Source organism: Lithobates pipiens, unplaced genomic scaffold (assembly GCF_037356315.1).
Source record: "Lithobates pipiens isolate NorthernLeopardFrog02 unplaced genomic scaffold, aLitPip1_a1.2 Scaffold_23, whole genome shotgun sequence".
In the NCBI taxonomy this organism is placed as follows: domain Eukaryota; kingdom Metazoa; phylum Chordata; class Amphibia; order Anura; family Ranidae; genus Lithobates; species Lithobates pipiens.
In genome coordinates, this window is record NW_027507785.1 from 63967888 (window position 1) to 63987290 (window position 19403).

The 19403-nt window shown below is 41.3% G+C and overlaps 1 protein-coding gene across 2 annotated transcripts in view; it reads right to left on the reverse strand.

The window, feature by feature from the left end:
• Positions 1–245: 245 nt before the first annotated feature.
• The window catches only part of LOC143927595 (cytosolic 10-formyltetrahydrofolate dehydrogenase), a 62501-nt gene continuing 43343 nt past the window's right edge, over positions 246–19403 (reverse strand). The window contains exons 17-23 of one of the 2 annotated variants that reach the window (XM_077451749.1): positions 18442–18535; positions 14468–14567; positions 11382–11480; positions 10499–10610; positions 6556–6661; positions 2707–2906; positions 246–831 (exon numbers count right to left, since the gene is read on the reverse strand). In XM_077451749.1, the coding sequence (XP_077307875.1) occupies positions 776–831; positions 2707–2906; positions 6556–6661; positions 10499–10610; positions 11382–11480; positions 14468–14567; positions 18442–18535 (767 nt within the window). In that variant the 3' untranslated portion in view covers positions 246–775. Of the gene's footprint in view, positions 832–2706; positions 2907–6555; positions 6662–10444; positions 10611–11381; positions 11481–14467; positions 14568–18441; positions 18536–19403 lie in introns of both variants that reach the window. The other variant, XM_077451748.1, reaches the window with a different exon arrangement.

Sequence of the window (19403 nt, forward strand, 5' to 3'; positions counted from 1 at the left end):
ATTCTAGGTATTGGAATTTCCTTTCAAATTTGGCTGTTAGTGAACGGAACGAATACGAATTTATCCGAAGTTATGAATTATCCAAAATTACGAATGGAACAGAACAAATTAATAACAATAATAATAATAATAATAATAAAAACGTTTAATTATAATTAATAATTTGTTCATTTGTTTCGATGCGGCATTCATTATTTTGGATAACTTGTAACTTCAGATAAATTCATATTCGTTACGTTCGCTGACAGACAAATTTGAAAGGAAATTCCAATACCTAGAATTTAATAGTTATTATTTCCAACTTTTTTGATTTTCTTTCTTATTTTCAGCTTTTCGAATTTTCGATTTTTTGAATTTACGAATTTACTCATTGGGATCATATCAAATGACACGAAAAATGAAAAAAAAAAAAGAACAAAAACGAATAAAACGAAAACAAAATTTTTCCCCAGTGCACCTGTCTATTAGTTATGGTTGGAGTTCTGCTTTAAGTTATCTTCTGCCTCATGAAACGATTGCATTCATCCATACATAATAAAATCTCATTTATAATTTAATTTGGCCGTAATCTTGTCCCTGAGGTGGTCTTGTTAATGAAGCAAACTGATTATATCAGCTCTGAAGAGATCGAGAAATTTACTTCGCCTTTAAATGCGAAAAAAAAAAAAAAAAGGTGTGGGAGAGACCGGACGGAGGAGAAGGTTCAGAAAAAGAACGTTCATTTGATACAGTCCAGAAACAGCATCTCCAGTCTGTTGTGTAGATCACCATCCTTCTAGTACTCAATGGTCACAGCTTTTGTCTTTAGATATTCATTTAATGCTTCTTGGCCTGAAACGAAATCAAAAGGTGCCTCAGTTCTAGGGTCCTACATTCCATTGCCCCCCAACACCCCCCCCCCCCCCCCCCTCCCAGGTTGTATGGAATTTGTATGCTTTCCCTTTGTATGATGGTTTCCTCCCAGAACAAAGTTTCATCTGCTTATATTTTGCCGGTGAATGTAGGCACCGGACCAGAGGCATAACTAGAACCTTCAGGGCCCCGATGCAAGAAATCATGAAGGGCCCCTTCCCACTGATCCTGGGGCCCTTTACTCCCATTGTTGGACCCTTTATTACAGTCCCACAATGAACCACCTCCCGCCAATGGTGTCAGTAGTTTTTTATTTTGGTTGCTTATTTTTTTTTTTTTTTAACCATTTTATTTAATACAATTATTATTATTTTTTAAGACCCCATGTGAAATATCAGGGGTCTAAACAGACCCCTGATGTCTCACTTTTGAGACAGAGAGAGAAAGGGGCTGAGGACAGATTCTTCAGTCCTTTTCTCTGCAGCCTCAGCTACACAGAATGAATGAACAGGAATAGCTCTGTACAGAGATTCCCGTTCATTCAAAAAAAGAGGCATAGTAAACACAGTACTATGCCCCAGCTATGAATGAATAATAAAAAATAAAACATTTTTTAAAAATATCACTGACTCAATTTATTAGGACAAGGAAGGGGTCGGTAAACAACACATCTACCCCCCACGGTGTTGGAACTCCATCAACCCAGCCGCAAGTGCAACCATTGCGGCCCTGGTAGTTCCGCCACTGGTGTCAGTAGTTTTTTTATTTTGGTTGTTTTACTTTTTTCATTATTTTTTTACTCTTTACTTTTTTATTTTATTATTATTTTTTTTTTTTTTACAATTTCTTTTAAGGTTTACATTTTTTTAGGACCCCCCCATTAGGGGGCTTTGGGGAAAAATAGAGTCAGAGATCACTCCAGATTAAGACAAGGAAGGGGCTGTTAAATGACACATTTACCGGGCCCTTCCCCGCTCTCTTTCCTGACAGATCCCCTGCAGCAGCTGGCGAGAGGTGGGAGGGGAAAATCCGGCAGCGCTGTAAGAAGGCAGGAAAGGACACAGGGGCCTGGGGGCAGCAGCACAGAAACAGGGAGGCAGCGGGAGTGGCATGGGGAGGAATTGATGCCCTCAATTACCCTCCTGCAGCTGTTTTATGTCTGTGGAAGGGGAAGCAGGCATTCAGCGCCTGCTTGGAGGGGATCAGTTCCTCTACAAGACGCAGCCCTCCTATCCAGGCGTAGCAGGGTGCCAGGTCACAATTGGGAACCCTGTGATCCCTGTACATACACTCCTGCAGCAGACCCTTTTTTAACAATGCAGTGCATCGCCACACATGGAATGCGCATTGCTGTGCACTGCCATGCGTTGGTGTTGCAATCTACCTTTCAATGTCTTGGGAAGCCATTTACAATGTATGGAACGGCAACCCACCACACATAGAGAAAGTGTACAGCCATGCGTTGTGGCAAAGTATATGAACGCACAGATTTTAGCACTTATTACCACGATACACCTTTAAAATGGCAGACTTCACTTTTAAAACATTAAAGCCCAAATAAGTAGGCTTAATACATTCCAGGTGTAAAAAAAAAAAGCCTGTCCCCAGCCAGCATGCTGCACAGAAGAAACCCTTGCTCCCTGTGTGAAAGCAGTGGTCTCTCCGCAGAGGTCAGACACGCCCCCTAGTAAGTAAAAGCAAGAGTTCCCCAATCAGCAAGGAGCATGAATTTTGCCGATTTCAGAGCTATAGTTATGTACTAGAGGTGGAGGTGACCTGATGTCTGCTGCAGAGACAGAGTTTCCATTTTCTGTCCATTGCTTGTATACATTATAGAACCATGTTTATTCTCACCTAGATCTTTGCCAAATCCCGACTGCTTGAAGCCTCCAAATGGAGCAGCGACGTCTGTTTTATTGTACGTGTTGACGAACACTGTGCCGGCCTGAAGCTTCTCGCTGACGTACAGAGCTTTGTTGATGTCCTTGGTGAACACGCCGGACGCCAAGCCGTACTCCGTGTCATTGGCCCGCTTCAGAACACCATCAATGTCTCTAAAAATCAGAACACACCGTCAGTTAGATGTCTGGTGATCATGTATGACAAAAGGACAGAAGGTGCATTCAGTGTCCAATCAGAAATCAGCTCTCATTAGTTAGCCCACTAACAAAACAGATTTGGATTGGTTGCTGTAGGCGCTCAGTGCACAGGGTTCACCTGTAAATAAAATATTGCTTTAGGGTGGGCTGACTACTATTATACCAAACTTATCATGGAACCTCTAAATCAGCAACTCTCACCCTTTTTTTTTTACTCCAGAGGAACCCTTAGGCCCGGTTCACACCGCTGCGGGGGGAGATCCGGATGTGATTCGCACAGCAAATCACATCCGATCTCCGTAGCGATGCGAGTTCAGCCATACAGATAGTATGGCTGAATTCGCAGCGCTCCCGCAGCAAACTCGCACGGGACCCTTTTTTTGGTCCGCAACAGAATCGGATCGCATGGGGGTTCACACCATGCGATCCGATTCCTGTGCGAGTCGGCAGATCGCACTGCGATATGCCGACGGATCTGGGGGTGTCATTAACATAACATTGACACTCCCAGCCGTCCGCATAGGGCAGTGTGAACTGCCGGCGGGAGGTGTGCGATGCGGGTAAACGCCGCGGATTTGCGGCGTTCCCCCATCGCTATAGTGTGAACCCGGCCTAAAAATGTTTTTCAGGCCTCGAGGAACTCCTGCTAAAACCAATTTATTGATGGTCAATGGGAAAAATGGCCCTTAACATTGGTGGCCATTGGCAAGAATGCCCCCTTATAGACAGGTAAAAAGATCACTGGCGTAATACCCGAGTGACATTGTCCCTAAAACTTTGCAGGCATCATTAGACAGGAAGTTAATCAGCCACAGCTCAAGGAACCCCTAGTAGCCTCTGGAGGAACCCTAAGTTTCCATGGAACCCTTGTTGAGAATGGCTGCCCTGGAGGAACATGAAATAGGTTTCCCCTCAGATCTCGGGAACTCCTGCTAAAACCAATTCATCAGAGGTCAGTGGGAAGATGCCTCCGCTACATTGCAGACAGGATGTCCCCCTTAGCTAAAAAGATCATCTGGGTCATGCCGCTGACATTAACAAGTAGCATTGGCCTGGGAACTGTGCAGGCATCATCATATGGGAGGGTCAATCAGCCACAGGTCAAGGAAACACTAGCAAACTATGGAGGAACCTTAGTTGAGAATTGCTGGTCTAGAGAGACCCTTGAATGAATTTTCAGGTCTTGGGGAACCCCTACTAAATCCAATTCATTGGGGGTCAGTGGGAAGATAACCCTGCTTATATTGTGGTCAGAATGTCCCCTCTCCCAGATAGTAAAAAAGATCATTGGTGTCATGCCACTGGCTCTGCCAAGGTAGGGTGACCAGATGTCCCCGGTTTCAGGGGACAGTCCCCGGACCAAGTCTGTCCCCGGTTTTGTCCCCGGATTTGACTTCAACAGGAGCTGGGGAAATTTTCGAAGACAGTCAGTGCAGAATATGAATTACACACCCCACTCCTACTAGCTTAGGGGGGTGTATTTTTTCCATTATCTGTGTCCCTTTCTGATGATGATGTGCTGGTCGGAGCAGATGGACTATTTCTTCAGTTTCCGGCACATGCCCATTCAGCTCCGCTCACATGTTCTGCCTTGGCTCAAATCCCGGCCAGCCGCCTGCCTGCTTATCTCCTTACCTTCCCCGGCAGAGTCATTTTCCTCCGCTCCCCACCCAGTAGTATCCGGGGCCCGGAGAGTGAGACCTGAGAGGCTGAGAGGCCGAGAGGCCGGCGGAGGCGACGACGGGCAGAGAGAGGCAGCTGAGCTCAGCTGATGATGTCCAGCAGCAGGAATAGAGGGGAAGCAGATCCAATGGTGGGGCTGCCAGTGCCTTCAAGGCTTCAACACAGGTGTGCTTTGGGGGTGTCTGTGAATAGACTACATTGCACTGTGTCTGTCTCTCTGGCATAATGGATGGTATCAGAACTCACAGGCAGCGAGGGGCACTTATTGGTCAGAAGTTAACAAAATCAGCACCCAGCAGCCATTTTATGTTACACACTGTGACAGAGCCAGCCAGAGCCATGATAGAGCGCCCCCTGCCTGTGAGTTATCATAATGCTGATAACTTAACCAGTTTCCGATCGCCTGATAGCAGATTTACTGCTGCAGGGTGGTCACGCTGCACATGATCACATATATAGGTGTGCCTGCATTTCTGGGTATCAGAGCCAATCAGCGGATCCGGCGGACTCGCCTAGTGGTCTGCCTATGTAAACAAGGCAGTTCACCATTCTGTCAGTGTGGAAGACATTGATCCTGTGTTCCTGCAAAGCAGGTACAGGGATCTATGTCTTCCCTTAGTAAAATCACCTCCCCCACAGTGAGAAAACACTTGTTAGGCACACATTTAACCCATTGACTGCCCTAGATGTTATCCCCTTCCCAGCCAGTGTTATTAGTACAGTGACAGTACATATTTTTAGCACCGATCACTGTATTATTGTCACTGGTTCTCACAAAGTGTCGCTAATGCCACATACACACGAGTGGAATGTCAGACAGAAAAAGTCTGACAGAATCTTTTCAATCGGATATTCCGATCATGTTTGTGCCTCATCTGACTTTTTTTTTTTCGAAAATTCTGACGGACCTAGAAATAGAACATGTTCTAAATATTTCCGACTGAATCATTTCCTATCGGGAAAACCACTCTTCTCTATGCTGTTCCAACGGACCAAACACGACGCATGCTCTGAAGCAAGTACGAGACGGAAGCTATTGGCTACTGAACTTCCTTTTTCTAGTCCCATCGTACGTGTTGTACGTCACCGCGTTCTAGACGGTTGGACTTTGGTGTGATTGTGTGTAGACAAGACATTTTCAGTGGAACTCCGTCGGAAATCTGTCGGAAAAACCTTTGGAGTTTATTCCGATGGGAAAACCGGTCGTGTCTACGCGGCTTTATCGCAGTCCCGCTACGAGTCGCTGATTGCTGCCATTACTAGTAAAAAATAAATTAAAAAAAAGTATGTCCCCGGATTCCATTTTAAAAATCTGGTCACCTTATGCCAAGGGTTGTTGGCCCTGGAAATATACAGACGCCATCAGATGGGAGGTCAATCAACCACAGCTCTAGGAACCTCTGAATGGAACTTCCAGGTTCCATGGAACCCTGTCTGAGAATGGCTGTGTAGAGTGTATTGGATAAATAGTGGTGCAAAATGTATTGGGGTGGGGAAAATTGATAATTTTTGGCATGTATTCTGCACGTGGGTGGGGGTAGTGCAGCACTGGGTAGGGGGTCACTTAAAGTTTATGGGGAAACACTTGGTGAAGGGGCGGGGGCACTTAAAGTTTATGGGGAAACACTGGATGGAAAGAGGGCACCTAAAATTTTGGGGCAACACTCAAATGGAGGGTGGGTGGGGGGGGAGACATTCGGGATGGGGGAGGGAAGTTGCTTCAAGTTTATGAAAAGACACCGAGGGAGGAGGAGGGTGTTAAAACGTATGGGCAGACTCCAGGGAGGGGGTCTATCGGGTAGACTGTACGGGCCCCATGATTTTTAATGGCGGTCCAATATTCACACCGGGGCTTCAGCAGGCATGACTAAACAACTACCTCCCCTCCCCCACAGCAGACAAGTGACACAGCTGCCCTTACCCATCTTCAAATTTGGATATTATCATCACTGGGCCAAAAGACTCTTCTTTAGCGATGAACATCTCATCAGTGACGTCTGTAAATATTGTCGGTTCAAGGAAGAAACCTAAAAAAAAAAAAAAAAAGAGAATAGTCAAAGGAATGGTCACGACAGCAATGGCAGGAGTCTCCATATCCTATTGAGCGCAGACTACACTGCCAACCTGTCTCTATTTAGAGCTTACATAACACAATGCAGCTGAGCGGGGCCCTCCAGATTGACGCAGAGTCGCTGGGAGCTCCCAGATAGCGCAGTGGAGATAGCTCAATTTTTTACCCCAAATCTAAACTCTGCCCCCCCTCTCAATATCCGACAATGCCAAGAGAGGGGACAGCTGGAGCTCAGATTGCAGGAAGAATCACAGTGGAAATAGAAAGTTCTAGGACTTCTTCAGTGCACAGAGGAGACTCTTTGCAAATCTAAAAGGTATATGATGGCACCTATTAAATGGAACTCCAGCCATTTACTTTTGGAGACAGTGGAGATAGATAGATAGATAGATAGATAGATAGATAGATAGAGTCAGGGCTCAGCAGGGATGTGGGGGAACGCAGTTCTGGCACCTCCAGCATAGCCAGCATTGAATGTATATAATGACGAAGGGTGCTGGAGGGTCTATTGATGATGACTGCTGGGGGGATCGATTGTTGTCGGGAGGTATCTATTGTTTCTGGGAAAGTCTATGGTTGCTGGGGGGGTCTGCTGATGCTCCCTTGCTGAGGAATTCATTAATGCTGGCTGCTAAGAGATCTATTGTTGCTGAGGAAGGGTTTCATTATTATTATTAATTTTTTCATTTGTTTCAATGCGACATTCGTTATTTATACATTTATCCAAGTCATTGGGAGATCTATTGTTGCTGCTGACGGTCTATAGTTGCTGGGGTGGATTTATTATTGCCCAGGGGATCTGTTGTTGCTGGTCAGATCTCTTGTTGCTGGGAGGGGGATATATATTTTTGCTGGTTGCAGGGGATCTATTTTTTATTTTTTTTTTAGTTATCGTTAACACATTCCATACAAATTACTTTGCACCACAAAACGATACTTGGTTGTATATTCTCTAAAAGTGGCGGTACTGAGAGGTGGGTAGGGGGTGGAGACAAGGGGTGACACAGAAGCTGGGAGTACCCGCGCCTACTGTATTTTCTGAGAAAAAAAGCCTTAGATAGATTAGATAGATAGATTCGATAATTAGATAGATTAGATAGATAGATAGAATGATTAGATAATTAGATATATTAGATCATTAGATAGATTTGATAATTAGATAAGATAATTAGATAGCTAGATTAGATACTTGGATAGATCAGAAAATTAGATAGATAGATTAATTACATGGTTAGATCAGATAATTACATAGTTAGTACATAATTAGATAGCTAGATTAGCTAATTAGACAGATAAATAGATTTGATAAATAGATAGATTAGATAGATATATTAGATGATTCGATAATTAGATATATTAGATAATTAGATCATTCGATAGATTTGATGATTAGATACTTAGATCGATAGAGAGATAGATTAGATACTTGGATAGATCAGAAAATTACATAGCTAGATTAGATAATTAGATACATTAGATAATTAGATTGATAGATAGATTTGATAATTAGATAGATGGATTAATTAGATAGATGGATTAATTAGATAGATGGATTAATTAGATAGATGGATTAATTAGATAGATGGATAGATAGATAGATAGATAGATAGATAGATAGATAGATAGATAGATAGATAGATAGATAGATAGATAGATTAGAAAATTAGATACATTAGATAATTAGATACATTAGATAATTAGATTGATAGATTAGATAGATTTGATAATTGGATAGATCAGATAATTAGATAGATCGATTAGATAGATATATTAGATAAATAGATAGATCGATTATATAATTAGATAAATTAGATAATTAGCTGCCAAATAATTTCTAATTCTGGTGATTTCGATCCCGATCCATCATCACTAGCAGACAGAAGAGTATGTTCCTGACCCCCTGTGAAGTATAGCAGTACAGCCTGGTCCAGGACACACCCCTTTGCTTGTATGTGATTGGATAAGCACACAGATGATGTCATCCTTCTGCTAGGCTAACTTGTACGCGTTTTCACCGCTCCCGGCCTGCACTGAACGAACCAGCAGAGCCAGAACTGGCTCCCAATACTCCCTCTCCTTCTTCCAGTCTGAGTGTTGCTAATCACGGGGATTCCAAGAGGGTAATATGAAATCAGATTCAGGTACTTATGCTAGCTGTATGTTATGCTGGAATAAACGGTGATCTGATCTCTGCAGGGAGATTAGCTTTAAATCAGCCCATCCTCCCTTGCACATTACACATTCTGTCCCCAGCCGCTCTGTGACCCTCTGCCCTTCCTGAATTAATACAGCAGATGGCGCTCCTGGCACAGAGACAGGAACACTCATCCTGCCCCGCTGAGTGAATCCCGGGATATTGAACCCAGATTTTTTGGAGAGACGTCGATCACGGCGGAGGTACATCAGATGAATCAGATATCTGATCAGTGACTTCCAAAAAAAACAATTCTGCTCCTACGGCCTAGCTCCAGCCAATCAGTTATAGACACAGCTGAAGTACACGTGCCGCTTATCTCGCCAGCCGTCCATGTGATTGTACTGTGATACATTGCACCAGTCTACATAAATTGCTAATCTCCCCCGTAGTAAGTCTTGCTGCACATGTACCCTTCCACAGCCCCCAGTGCCTGAAACATGTTAAAGGGGGAATCTGCATGAACAAAATCTTAACATGTTACAATATTGAGTGCCATCAAACAAGCTCTTCAACTCTTATTAAAAAGTCATCCTTGGGCTCCGATTCAGTGCCTTTACTTAGGCTGAAATGAGGTCATCAGTCTGTTGCAGGCAGAAGAAAGCATTTCCTCAGTCTCCTCTCCCCCCCCAGTGATCAGCAATATTGTAACTTTGATCTGACCAGTGTCAGACATTTGTGAACACAGCCAAGAAGTGCACAGGGACTCTGATTACATGGTTTCCAGGAAGTAGATGATAACCCTGGATGATGCCTGAACAAAGATGACACCATCCTTCCGGAAACTCTATAAGAGGTAATACATACCTAAGCATGTTACGTGTACACATTACTGCATGCATGGACTTAACATGAAAAATATATCCAAATGCTCGGTCTCTTTTATGATGACAACGCTATACAATACAATAGACAAAATATAACCACTTGGGATACATACCACAAAAAACAAAAAAAGTCTGGCGTTCCATGCCGTAGAATAGCAAGTTCCAGCATGCACACTCCCTCTGTGGTTTTATTCAGAGAAAAGGAAGAGGCAGCAATATGCAGCCGCCACCTGTTCCAGGGCTAAGGCCTGTTCACACCTATGCATTTTTTTACTGCGTTTTCCGTTTTGCAGAAACACACTACAGTCCATATAACATGATGTCCTATGGATGTAGTTCACATTTGTGCATTTTATGGAAAGGGCTGGGATAAATATATAAAGAAAAAAAAAAAGCGCAGACTTGATGGACTACTTGGTCTTTTTCTGCCGTAACTTTTCTATGTTTCTAAGAACTGCACAAGCACCAGGATTTACATTGCTGGGTCATCACTAAGCCGTCATCTCAGTCCAGAAAGTGGATGGTGAACCTGGATGATGTCCGAACTAAGATGGTTCTGTCCTTCTGGAGACAAAAGCAGATTAAACTCTCGTGGGGGGGGTACTGGGATCTCCGTGAAAGGTAATAAATACCTGGGAGCGTTACAATGACACATTACTGAGTATACATGGAAGCATATCTGATGCTGGGTCCACTATATTAGCTGGTACCGGTGTACCTGGTCTAGGAACTTGCTTCCCTCCGTATACCAGTGTGGCTCCCTCTTTCACACCTGTTTTGCAAAATTCGAGGAGTTTATCCAAATGAGCTTTGTGATTCTGAGGGCCGTGGTCTGTAGACCTGTCCAGAGGGTCCCCAATCTTAATCTTCTTCACCTCTTCAACCTGGAAAGTGAAGACATGGATTGGGAATCTGTTGATTTGAGGTACATATCAATCACATGTCAAATGCAGATATACAACACCCATTGTACAGGGGGTAACCACGGGTCTTCCTGTATAGGGCAAAGGACAGCAGGGTGGATTGGATGTGTTAAGGGAGAGTGATCGGTGTGGCCGGGGGGGGGGTATGGCAATTACTGGAACCGATCCCCTGTATGACTCTCTGCAGCAGCTGAAAGCTGGCTTCTTCTCCTCTCCCTCCTGTTGGCTTTCAGCTGCTGCAGAGAGCCATACAGGGGGTATTGGTTCCAGTAATTGCCCCCCCCAACATACACTGATCACCCTCCCTGTGCACCATACCCTGTGCAATTACTGGAACCGATCCCCTGTATGACTCTCTGCAGCAGCTGAAAGCTGGCTTCTTCTCCTCGCCCTGCTGTTGGCTTTCAGCTGCTGCAGAGAGCCATACAGGGGGGATTGGTTCCAGTAATTGCCCCCTCCCACCCACCAACACACACCGATCACCCTCCCTGTGTACCATATGTTTCCTCCTGTTGCCCAGGTCCCCTGTGTGCCCCCCTACCACCGCAGTGCTCCCGGCTTTCCTCCTCTCCTTCCTGCCGGCAGCTGCAAGCACACAATAGGATCCTTCAGGATGGAGAGTGCGGAAATCTGCATCCAATTCCCAATGGTGTAAACCCAGCCTGACTGTCTGCATCTCCTTTCCAATCCCGTACTCGCCCCTTCTAGGGGGTCATTATCGCCGTCACTCACCACTCTCCGCACAAACTCATCATAAATAGACGACTCTATGAACAGTCTTCCAGCTGCAATGCAATTCTCCCCTTTGTTGAAGAAGACGGAACTCATTCCCTACAGGAGAATACAGATATAAGATTTGTAAAAGGAGTCACTGGAAGGATCAAATGCTTTCTTTGCACTCCTTCTGCCTCCTATATATAAATCTAAAAATGGAAATAACTAAAATAAAATAGGTAAATGTAAACCCAAATGTATTTATCAATATGCATGTATGCATTTATTAACATATATATTTTTGTGTTTATATATTTATGTATTTATTATTGAGAGCGCGCGAGAGACATGTTTTGCCTGCTAGTTGGGAACACGAGCGATTTTGCAAGTGTCCCCGACTCGCACAAGTGTGAGCTTAGCCTTAATGTGGTGTGATACATCATTAAGAAAACAAGAAATGCATAATAGACATGTGCGATTAGTTTCGTACGAATCGAAAATTCGTATGAATGGCCGTAAATTCGCACATTCGGGAGGATCCGAAATACGTATTGCTATGCTTCCGAATTTTGGACGAAATACGAAATTTGGTTTACGGATTTCGGATCCAAATTCCTAACTTTTCGTAACAATTACGAATGTTCGTTAACGAACCTAAAAGTTAAAAACCCAGGAAGTCAGCACAGCACAGGGATGGTGGGAGCCCCTCATAATGATAAATTCATCATAACGAACATTCGTAATGGTTACGAAAAGTTAACGAACATACGAAATTTCGGACACGAATTATGAAATACAAATTCTAATACGAAACAGAATAAAACGAAAACAAATTTATTGACGGCCCACATGTCTATATATACAAAACGAAATAGTAATGCCCTGAGATGCATCGTAAATAGTAACATATACAGTATATTTTTTTATTATGTTTATTATATATATGTATTATACTGTATATATAAATTTATGCATATATTAAAATGTTTATATTTAGGTATGTATTTATTACCCCCATCAAATCATTCTCCGCAAATCATTCTTACCTTTTGTACCACCACCCCCTCCTGTACATTTTGTATTGTACTGTAATTGTGTTTCCCCTATACATTGTAAAGCACTGCGTAAACTGTTGGCGCTATATAAATCGTTAATAATAATAATAATAATAATAATAATAATTACGCAATATGTTTATATTTGTATGTATGTTTATGTATATGTAGATCTAAATATAAATACATTGATCTAAAACTACAGTAAAAAAAAATTATGAAACAAATCTAAATAAGAAGAATAAAATAAATACATGTACATCTAAATGTATGTATATATATATATATATATATATATATATATATATATATATATATATATAAACTGTAAATCTAAAGAAATTAAATACATTTATGCAAATCTAAAACGAAGAATTAAATAAATTACATAAAATTAACACATTTAAATATACATCTAAACAAATACAATAAATTAAACACCATAAATAAATGTAAATCTAAATGTAAACATGTAAAACCTAACATTGAACTTATAAAATAATATGAGTTTTACATGTTTACATCTAGATTTACATTTATTTATGGTGTTTAATTATTGGGAGGTTATACACAATAAAAGTATTTTGTTATATCTGTTAAAAAAAAAAGAAAAAAAGAGAGATAGAGAGAGAAAAGATCCTGAAGACTTGTGAGCTAAAAACTTCCTGTTCTCTCTGCCTATAGGGATTGTTATCAGTTACATTGTTCCCAGCTCCATCGGATAATTATAGAACACTTCCCCTTATGTTTTGGTGATGAGGAGAGGGGAAGGTGCTCTATAGTCCGGTTTTAGCGTGATGACATTGCTCCAAAGATATTCTACAGTGACTTGGGGTTGTCACCCCAGAACAGGAAATGTGTTACTGTCAGGATTATCTGGTGAATATAAAAAGAAAAACAAATGTAGCCACCACACCTAAGGGCTGGTAAGCTGCAGTATATGACATTATTGATCTAGTGAGATCAGATATCAGTAAAACACGGAGTGCATTGCTTTCAATGAGGCGGCTGGTTTATAAACTCATATTCTGGGGAGGAGCAGTGACTTACCATCATTGTGCAGCACTGCAAAGCAAGAAGCAGATCTTGCATAGGTAATGATCAAATATGGCTGCACACATGTACATACAGTGGGGAAAATTATTATTTGATCCTCTTGCAGATTATGTAAGTTTGCCCACTTACAAAGAAATGAAGGGTCTATAACTTTTATCATAGGTGAATTTTAAATGATAGAGACAAAATATCAACCAAAAATCCAGAAAAAAAACACATGATACAAATGTTATAAATTGAGTTGCAGTTCAGGGAGTAAAATAAGTATTTGATCCCCAAGCAAAACATGACTTAGTACTTGGTGTAGAAACCCTTGATGGCAATCACAGAGGTGAGACGTTTCTTGTAGTTGGTGACCAGGTGTTCACACATTTCAGGAGGGATTTTGGTCCACTCTTCTAAATCCTTAAGGTTTCTTGGCAACTCGAAGCTTCAGCTCCCTCCATAAATTTTCTATAGGATTAAGGTCTGGAGACTGGCTAGGCCACTCCAGGACCTTAATGTGCTTCTTTTTGAGCGACTCCTTTGTTGCCTTGTATGTTTTGGGTCATTGTCATGCTGGAAGACCCATCTTCAGTGTTCTGGCTGAGGGAAGAAGGTTCTCATCCAAGATTTTGCAATACATGACCTGGCCATTGGCCACTTAATTCGGCAAAGTCGGCCTGTACCTTTAGCAGAGAAACAGCCCCAAAGCATAATGTTTCCACCTCCATGGTTGACTGTAGGGATGGTTTTCTTGGGGTCATAGTCAGCATTTTTCTGCCCAATGCTGAAGGAACCCCTAGCAACCTCTGGAGAAACCCTGGTTGAGAATCACTGATATAGAGCAAGGATCTGCCTATTTGCATCTAAACTGGACAGTTTAGGTCGGTCCTCTTATTACACAGATCTAAGGTTGATTTGTACAGGAATTGTACGGCCAGACTGTAGCGTGTATGGTGACCCCCAACTGTCCCCCTGTCAGCTGGCTCTGTTCATATGGTAAAGTCTCACCATTCGGACGGCCTTGTCCAGGTCGCAGTCAGTGAAGATGATAAGGGGAGATTTCCCACCCAACTCCAGAGACACTTTCTTCACATTGCTCACCGCACAGCTGGAGGGGGAAGGCAAAATATATTATTGTGTATATCCGCTCCGTATCATCACCGCGCACCTCAAAAGCTAATTTGCAGTGAAGCCCCATTCTCACACTCCACATTTTTTTTGTGTGTTTGTCACGTGACAGCATGGGGCAGTCTGAAAAAAAAAGTTATGATTTCAAATTTTACAGATTTTTCTAACTAATAATAACTTACTATTAAATTATAGGTATTGGAATTTCCTTTCAAATTTGTCTGTTTGTGAACGTAACAAATACAAATTTATCTGAAGTTACGAATTATCCGAAATAACGAATGCTGCATCTAAACAAATGGAATGGAACAATTTAATAATAATAAAAAAGGTTTTATTATTATTATTATTGTAATTTATTATTATTAGATCGTTACGTTCCATTCGTTATTTCAGATAATTCGTAACTTCGGATACATTCGTACCCGTTACATTCACTAACCAAATTTGAAAGGAAATACCAATACCTATAATTTAATAGTTATTATTAGTTAGCTATTTTAGATTTTCGGATCTTCATTCTTTAGCATTTTCAGATTTTCATACTTATTTTCGGATTTCCAAATTTTTGAATCTTCAAATTACCGAAATTCTGAATTTCTAAATTTCCTAATTTTGAATTTTAGAATCTCCGAAATTTTGAATTTCGGAACTTTCCGAAAATTTGAACTTACAAATTCCGCATTTCCAAACTTCTGAATTTTCCAATTTCCAAAATTTAAATTTCGGAAATTCGGAAATTTCGGAAATAACAAATTTGTCAAAATTAATTAAAATACGAATTCGGAACTAAACTAATTGCACATGTCTACTCAGAACCCCCACACATTAGATATTCTTTTTTAAAGCAGAGGCCCTAGAGAATAAATTGGTGGGTTGTGCAATTTGTTACGTCACATGGTATTTGTGCAGTGTTTTTTAAAACACACTTTTTTTAAAATGTAATGCAAAAAATACATAAACCAATTTGTTTGTAAAATATTAAAGATGATATTACAGTGAGTAAATAGATGCCAAACATGTCACGCTTTAAAATTATTGCTGTTGCATGGGCATGCGCAAACAACATAATTTTTACTATCCATAGGAGACACTTTAACCACTTCCCGACTAGTCGCCGTCATTATACTGCAGCAGGTCGGCTCGTTCCCGCAAATCGCCGTACCGATATGGTGGTCCCTTTAAGAGCTAAAGCAGGCACGTGCGTGCCGATGCGTGCGGCAGCGATGTCCGCCGGCCACCGGTGATCGCTCCACAGAGAGAGTTGAACGGGGATCTGTCAATGTATACAAACAGATCCCCGTTCTGTCAGGGGTGTACAGAGTGATCATCCGTTCCTAGTGATTAGGAACAGCGATCTCTCTCTATTCCCCATCAGTCTCCCCCCCCCACAGTTAGAGACACCTCCCTAGAGAACATTTAACCCCTTAATCGCCCCCTAGTCTTAACCCCTTCCCTGCCAATGCCATTTATATAGTAATCAGTGCATTTTTGTAGCACTGATCGCTTTACAATTGTCACTGGTCCCAAAAAAAGTGTCAAAAGTGTCCGATCTGTCCGCCGCAATGTCGCAGTCATTAATATATATATATATATATATATATATATAAAATAAAAAGGCCATAAATATATATAGACACTATAACTTTTGCGCAAACCAATCAATATACGCTTATTACATTTTTATTTTATTTTACCAAAAATATTTATTTTACCAAAAATATGTAGAAGAATACATATCGGCCTAAACTGATGAAGAAATACATTTTTTTGTTTTTTTGATATTTATTATAGCAAAAAGTAAAAAAAAAAAAAAAATTATTTCAAAATTGTCAGTCTTTGTTTATAGCGCAAAAAATTAAAACCGATCAAATACCACCAAGAGAAAATTCTATTTGTGGTAAAAAAAGGACGCCAATTTTCTTTGGGTACAACGTCGTACAGTGCCGTATCGCAAAAAATGGCCTGGTCATTAGGGGGGTAAGTCCTTCTGGTCCTTAAGTGGTTAAAAGCCTTTACAGGTTACTACTTTAGATTGACAGAGGAGGTCTGGTGCTAGAATCTGACGTTCGTGGTGATACCTCACATGTGTGGGACGATCGGCGTTTGCGAATGTGTGGGTCTGACACCTGAGTTTGTCTTTCCATGTAGAAAATTAAATTATAGGTATTGGAATTTCCTTTCAAATTTGTCTGTTAGTGAACGTATTAACGAATATGAATTTATCTGAAGTAACGAATTATCCGAAATAATGAATTCCGCATCTAAACGAATGGAAAGTAACTAATTAATAATAAAAAATAACAATAATAATTTTTTTTTATTATTGTCATTTATTATTAATTCCTTCCGTTCCATTTGTTTAGATGCGGCATTCGTTATTTGGGATAAATTCGTATTTGTTGCGTTCACTAACAGACAAATTTGAAAGGAAATTCCAATACCTATAATTTAATAGTTAGTTATTATTAGTTATCCTTTTGAATTTTCGGATTTTCTAACTAATAATAACTAACTATTAAACTATAGGCATTGGAATTTCCTTTAAAATTTGGCTGTTAGTTAAGGTAACAAATACAAATTTATCCGAAGTTATGAATTATCCAAAATAACGAATGCTGCATCTAAACAAATGGAACGCATCTAATTACTAATAATAAATAATAATAATAAAAACTTTTTATTATTGCCGTTTATGATTAATTCCTTCCGTTCCATTTGTTTAGATGCGGCATTCATTATTTCGGATAAATTCGTATTCGTTACGTTCACTAACAGCCAAATTTGAAAGGAATACAAGTTATGAATTATCCGAAATAACGAATGCCACATGTAAACAAATGGAACAGAAGGAATTAATAATAAATAACAATAATAAAAAGTTTTTATTACTATTATTGTTATTTATTATTATTAATTTGTTACATTCCATTCGTTTTGATGCTGCATTCGTTATTTCGGATAATTTGTAACTTCGGGATAAATTCGTTATGGTCACAACCAGCCAAATTTAAAAGGAAATTCCAATACCTATAATTTAATAGTTAGTTATTATTTCAGATTTTCAAAATTTCCGATTTTTGGAATTTACAAATATTCAAATTTACAGATTTTCGTTAATTCGGATATTTTCGAATTTTCGTTAATTCGATATTTGCAAATTAATGAATTTGTCGAAATTGGTTAAAAAAACAATTTGGAACGAAACTAATTGCACATGTCCAACTACAAGAGAGCCAACTGTCAACTCTAAAAAACGGTACCAGGATGATGCCTGGCATCATCCCTGTACAACCACTTGAAGTCCAGCAATGTACTGGTACATTGCTGGTTGGCAATGGGTTTATACACCAATATACATGAAGCCTCCTTCACACTTGTGGCTGAGAGGTTGTAAGCCCCACAGTTGATCCGCGTTTTTTCCACCCAACAACTGCTCCCTCTTTAGCTGCAAAATCAGCAGCCGGAGGTGACACATACTGCAGCCGTGATGCTTGGCTCTGGGCATTATACCACCTGTGACTTTCAACGGGTGCAGCGCCTGCTGAGCGTTGTCCATTCAAGTGAATGTGGTCACTCTGCTGCGCGCAGTACATTCGGTAGGTCAAGTGGTTAAAGCAGGCGGTGAGGAGGCGATACATTGTATTCCTCACTGCCTGTAAAATGCTCTCTGAAGAGCGATCCAAACAGGGAGCACCCTTCAGAGACCACAGACCTTAAAGTTTCCCCTTGCATTCAAAAATATCTAATATTTCCAATTCTGGAAAACGTCAGGAATTGTTGAAGGTTTATATTATTACAAGCCAGCCTCATACACAGTCTATAATATTACACCCCTCCTCCCCCCCACTTACCATTTCATGATCTGTTTGCCTACAGGGGTGGATCCAGTGAACCCCAGTTTCCTGACATCGGGGTGGTCGGAAAGACGTTGTCCAATCAGAGATCCTATAAAGAGCAGAGATATTCATTTGTAAATAAATGGACTGACTGGCTTCCCAACAATCCCCCTCTAAGGGATCGTCCACATGTGTGGCTTGGGGGGAGAGGGGGCATTAAAACCAGATGGCTGAGCCATGAAGAGGAGAGGGAAAGGTGTGCGCACATGGTATGCTGGGTGTGCCTGGGCCCACCCTGATCATCTCGTGCACATTATCTGTGTGCAGGTGTGGAGATGGGAAAGATATACCTCTTATCGGCTCTGCCAATACGAGAAGTGCTTACACACTTTTTTCACTGCGCCAGCAGGGAGATCAATGTGCCAGGGTCAAAAAAAATTGTCACACACACAGGCATGTGTTTGAGCTTTGGGGTGCACACCCTAATTCCACAGGCTGCACACACCTATGAATCCAATGAAAGAAAGAGTCAGGCCAGGGACTGTCAGGCATGCGGGAGGAAAGGGAAAGATGACACTGAATGCCCTCAAGCCAGGAAATGAGGGGTGCTGCATCTGGCTCATCACAGCCTCTAATGCACATTATGAGAAGCATGTTAGGGTGATATTTAGAATGAACGGCACCACAATACATTCATATCTATAAACATCTATACGGCAAGCTGTCTGGGGCGGCTCAACCATTAAAGGCGCATGGGCGCTTCCCCTTCTACCATGCCATGCCACGCTTGTCCCACACCTCACTGCCATCACCTGCTGCCTGAACTGCCAACAAGATGGGGTAAATGCCAGTCAGACAACAAGCGAACGGACGAGCTGGGGGTGGAGGGGTGCTGGTTAAATGCAGATGGGGTGGTTGGGGGTCACAGTGGCTGCATTTGATGGGCACAGTGAGGCTGCAACTGATGGGCACAGTGT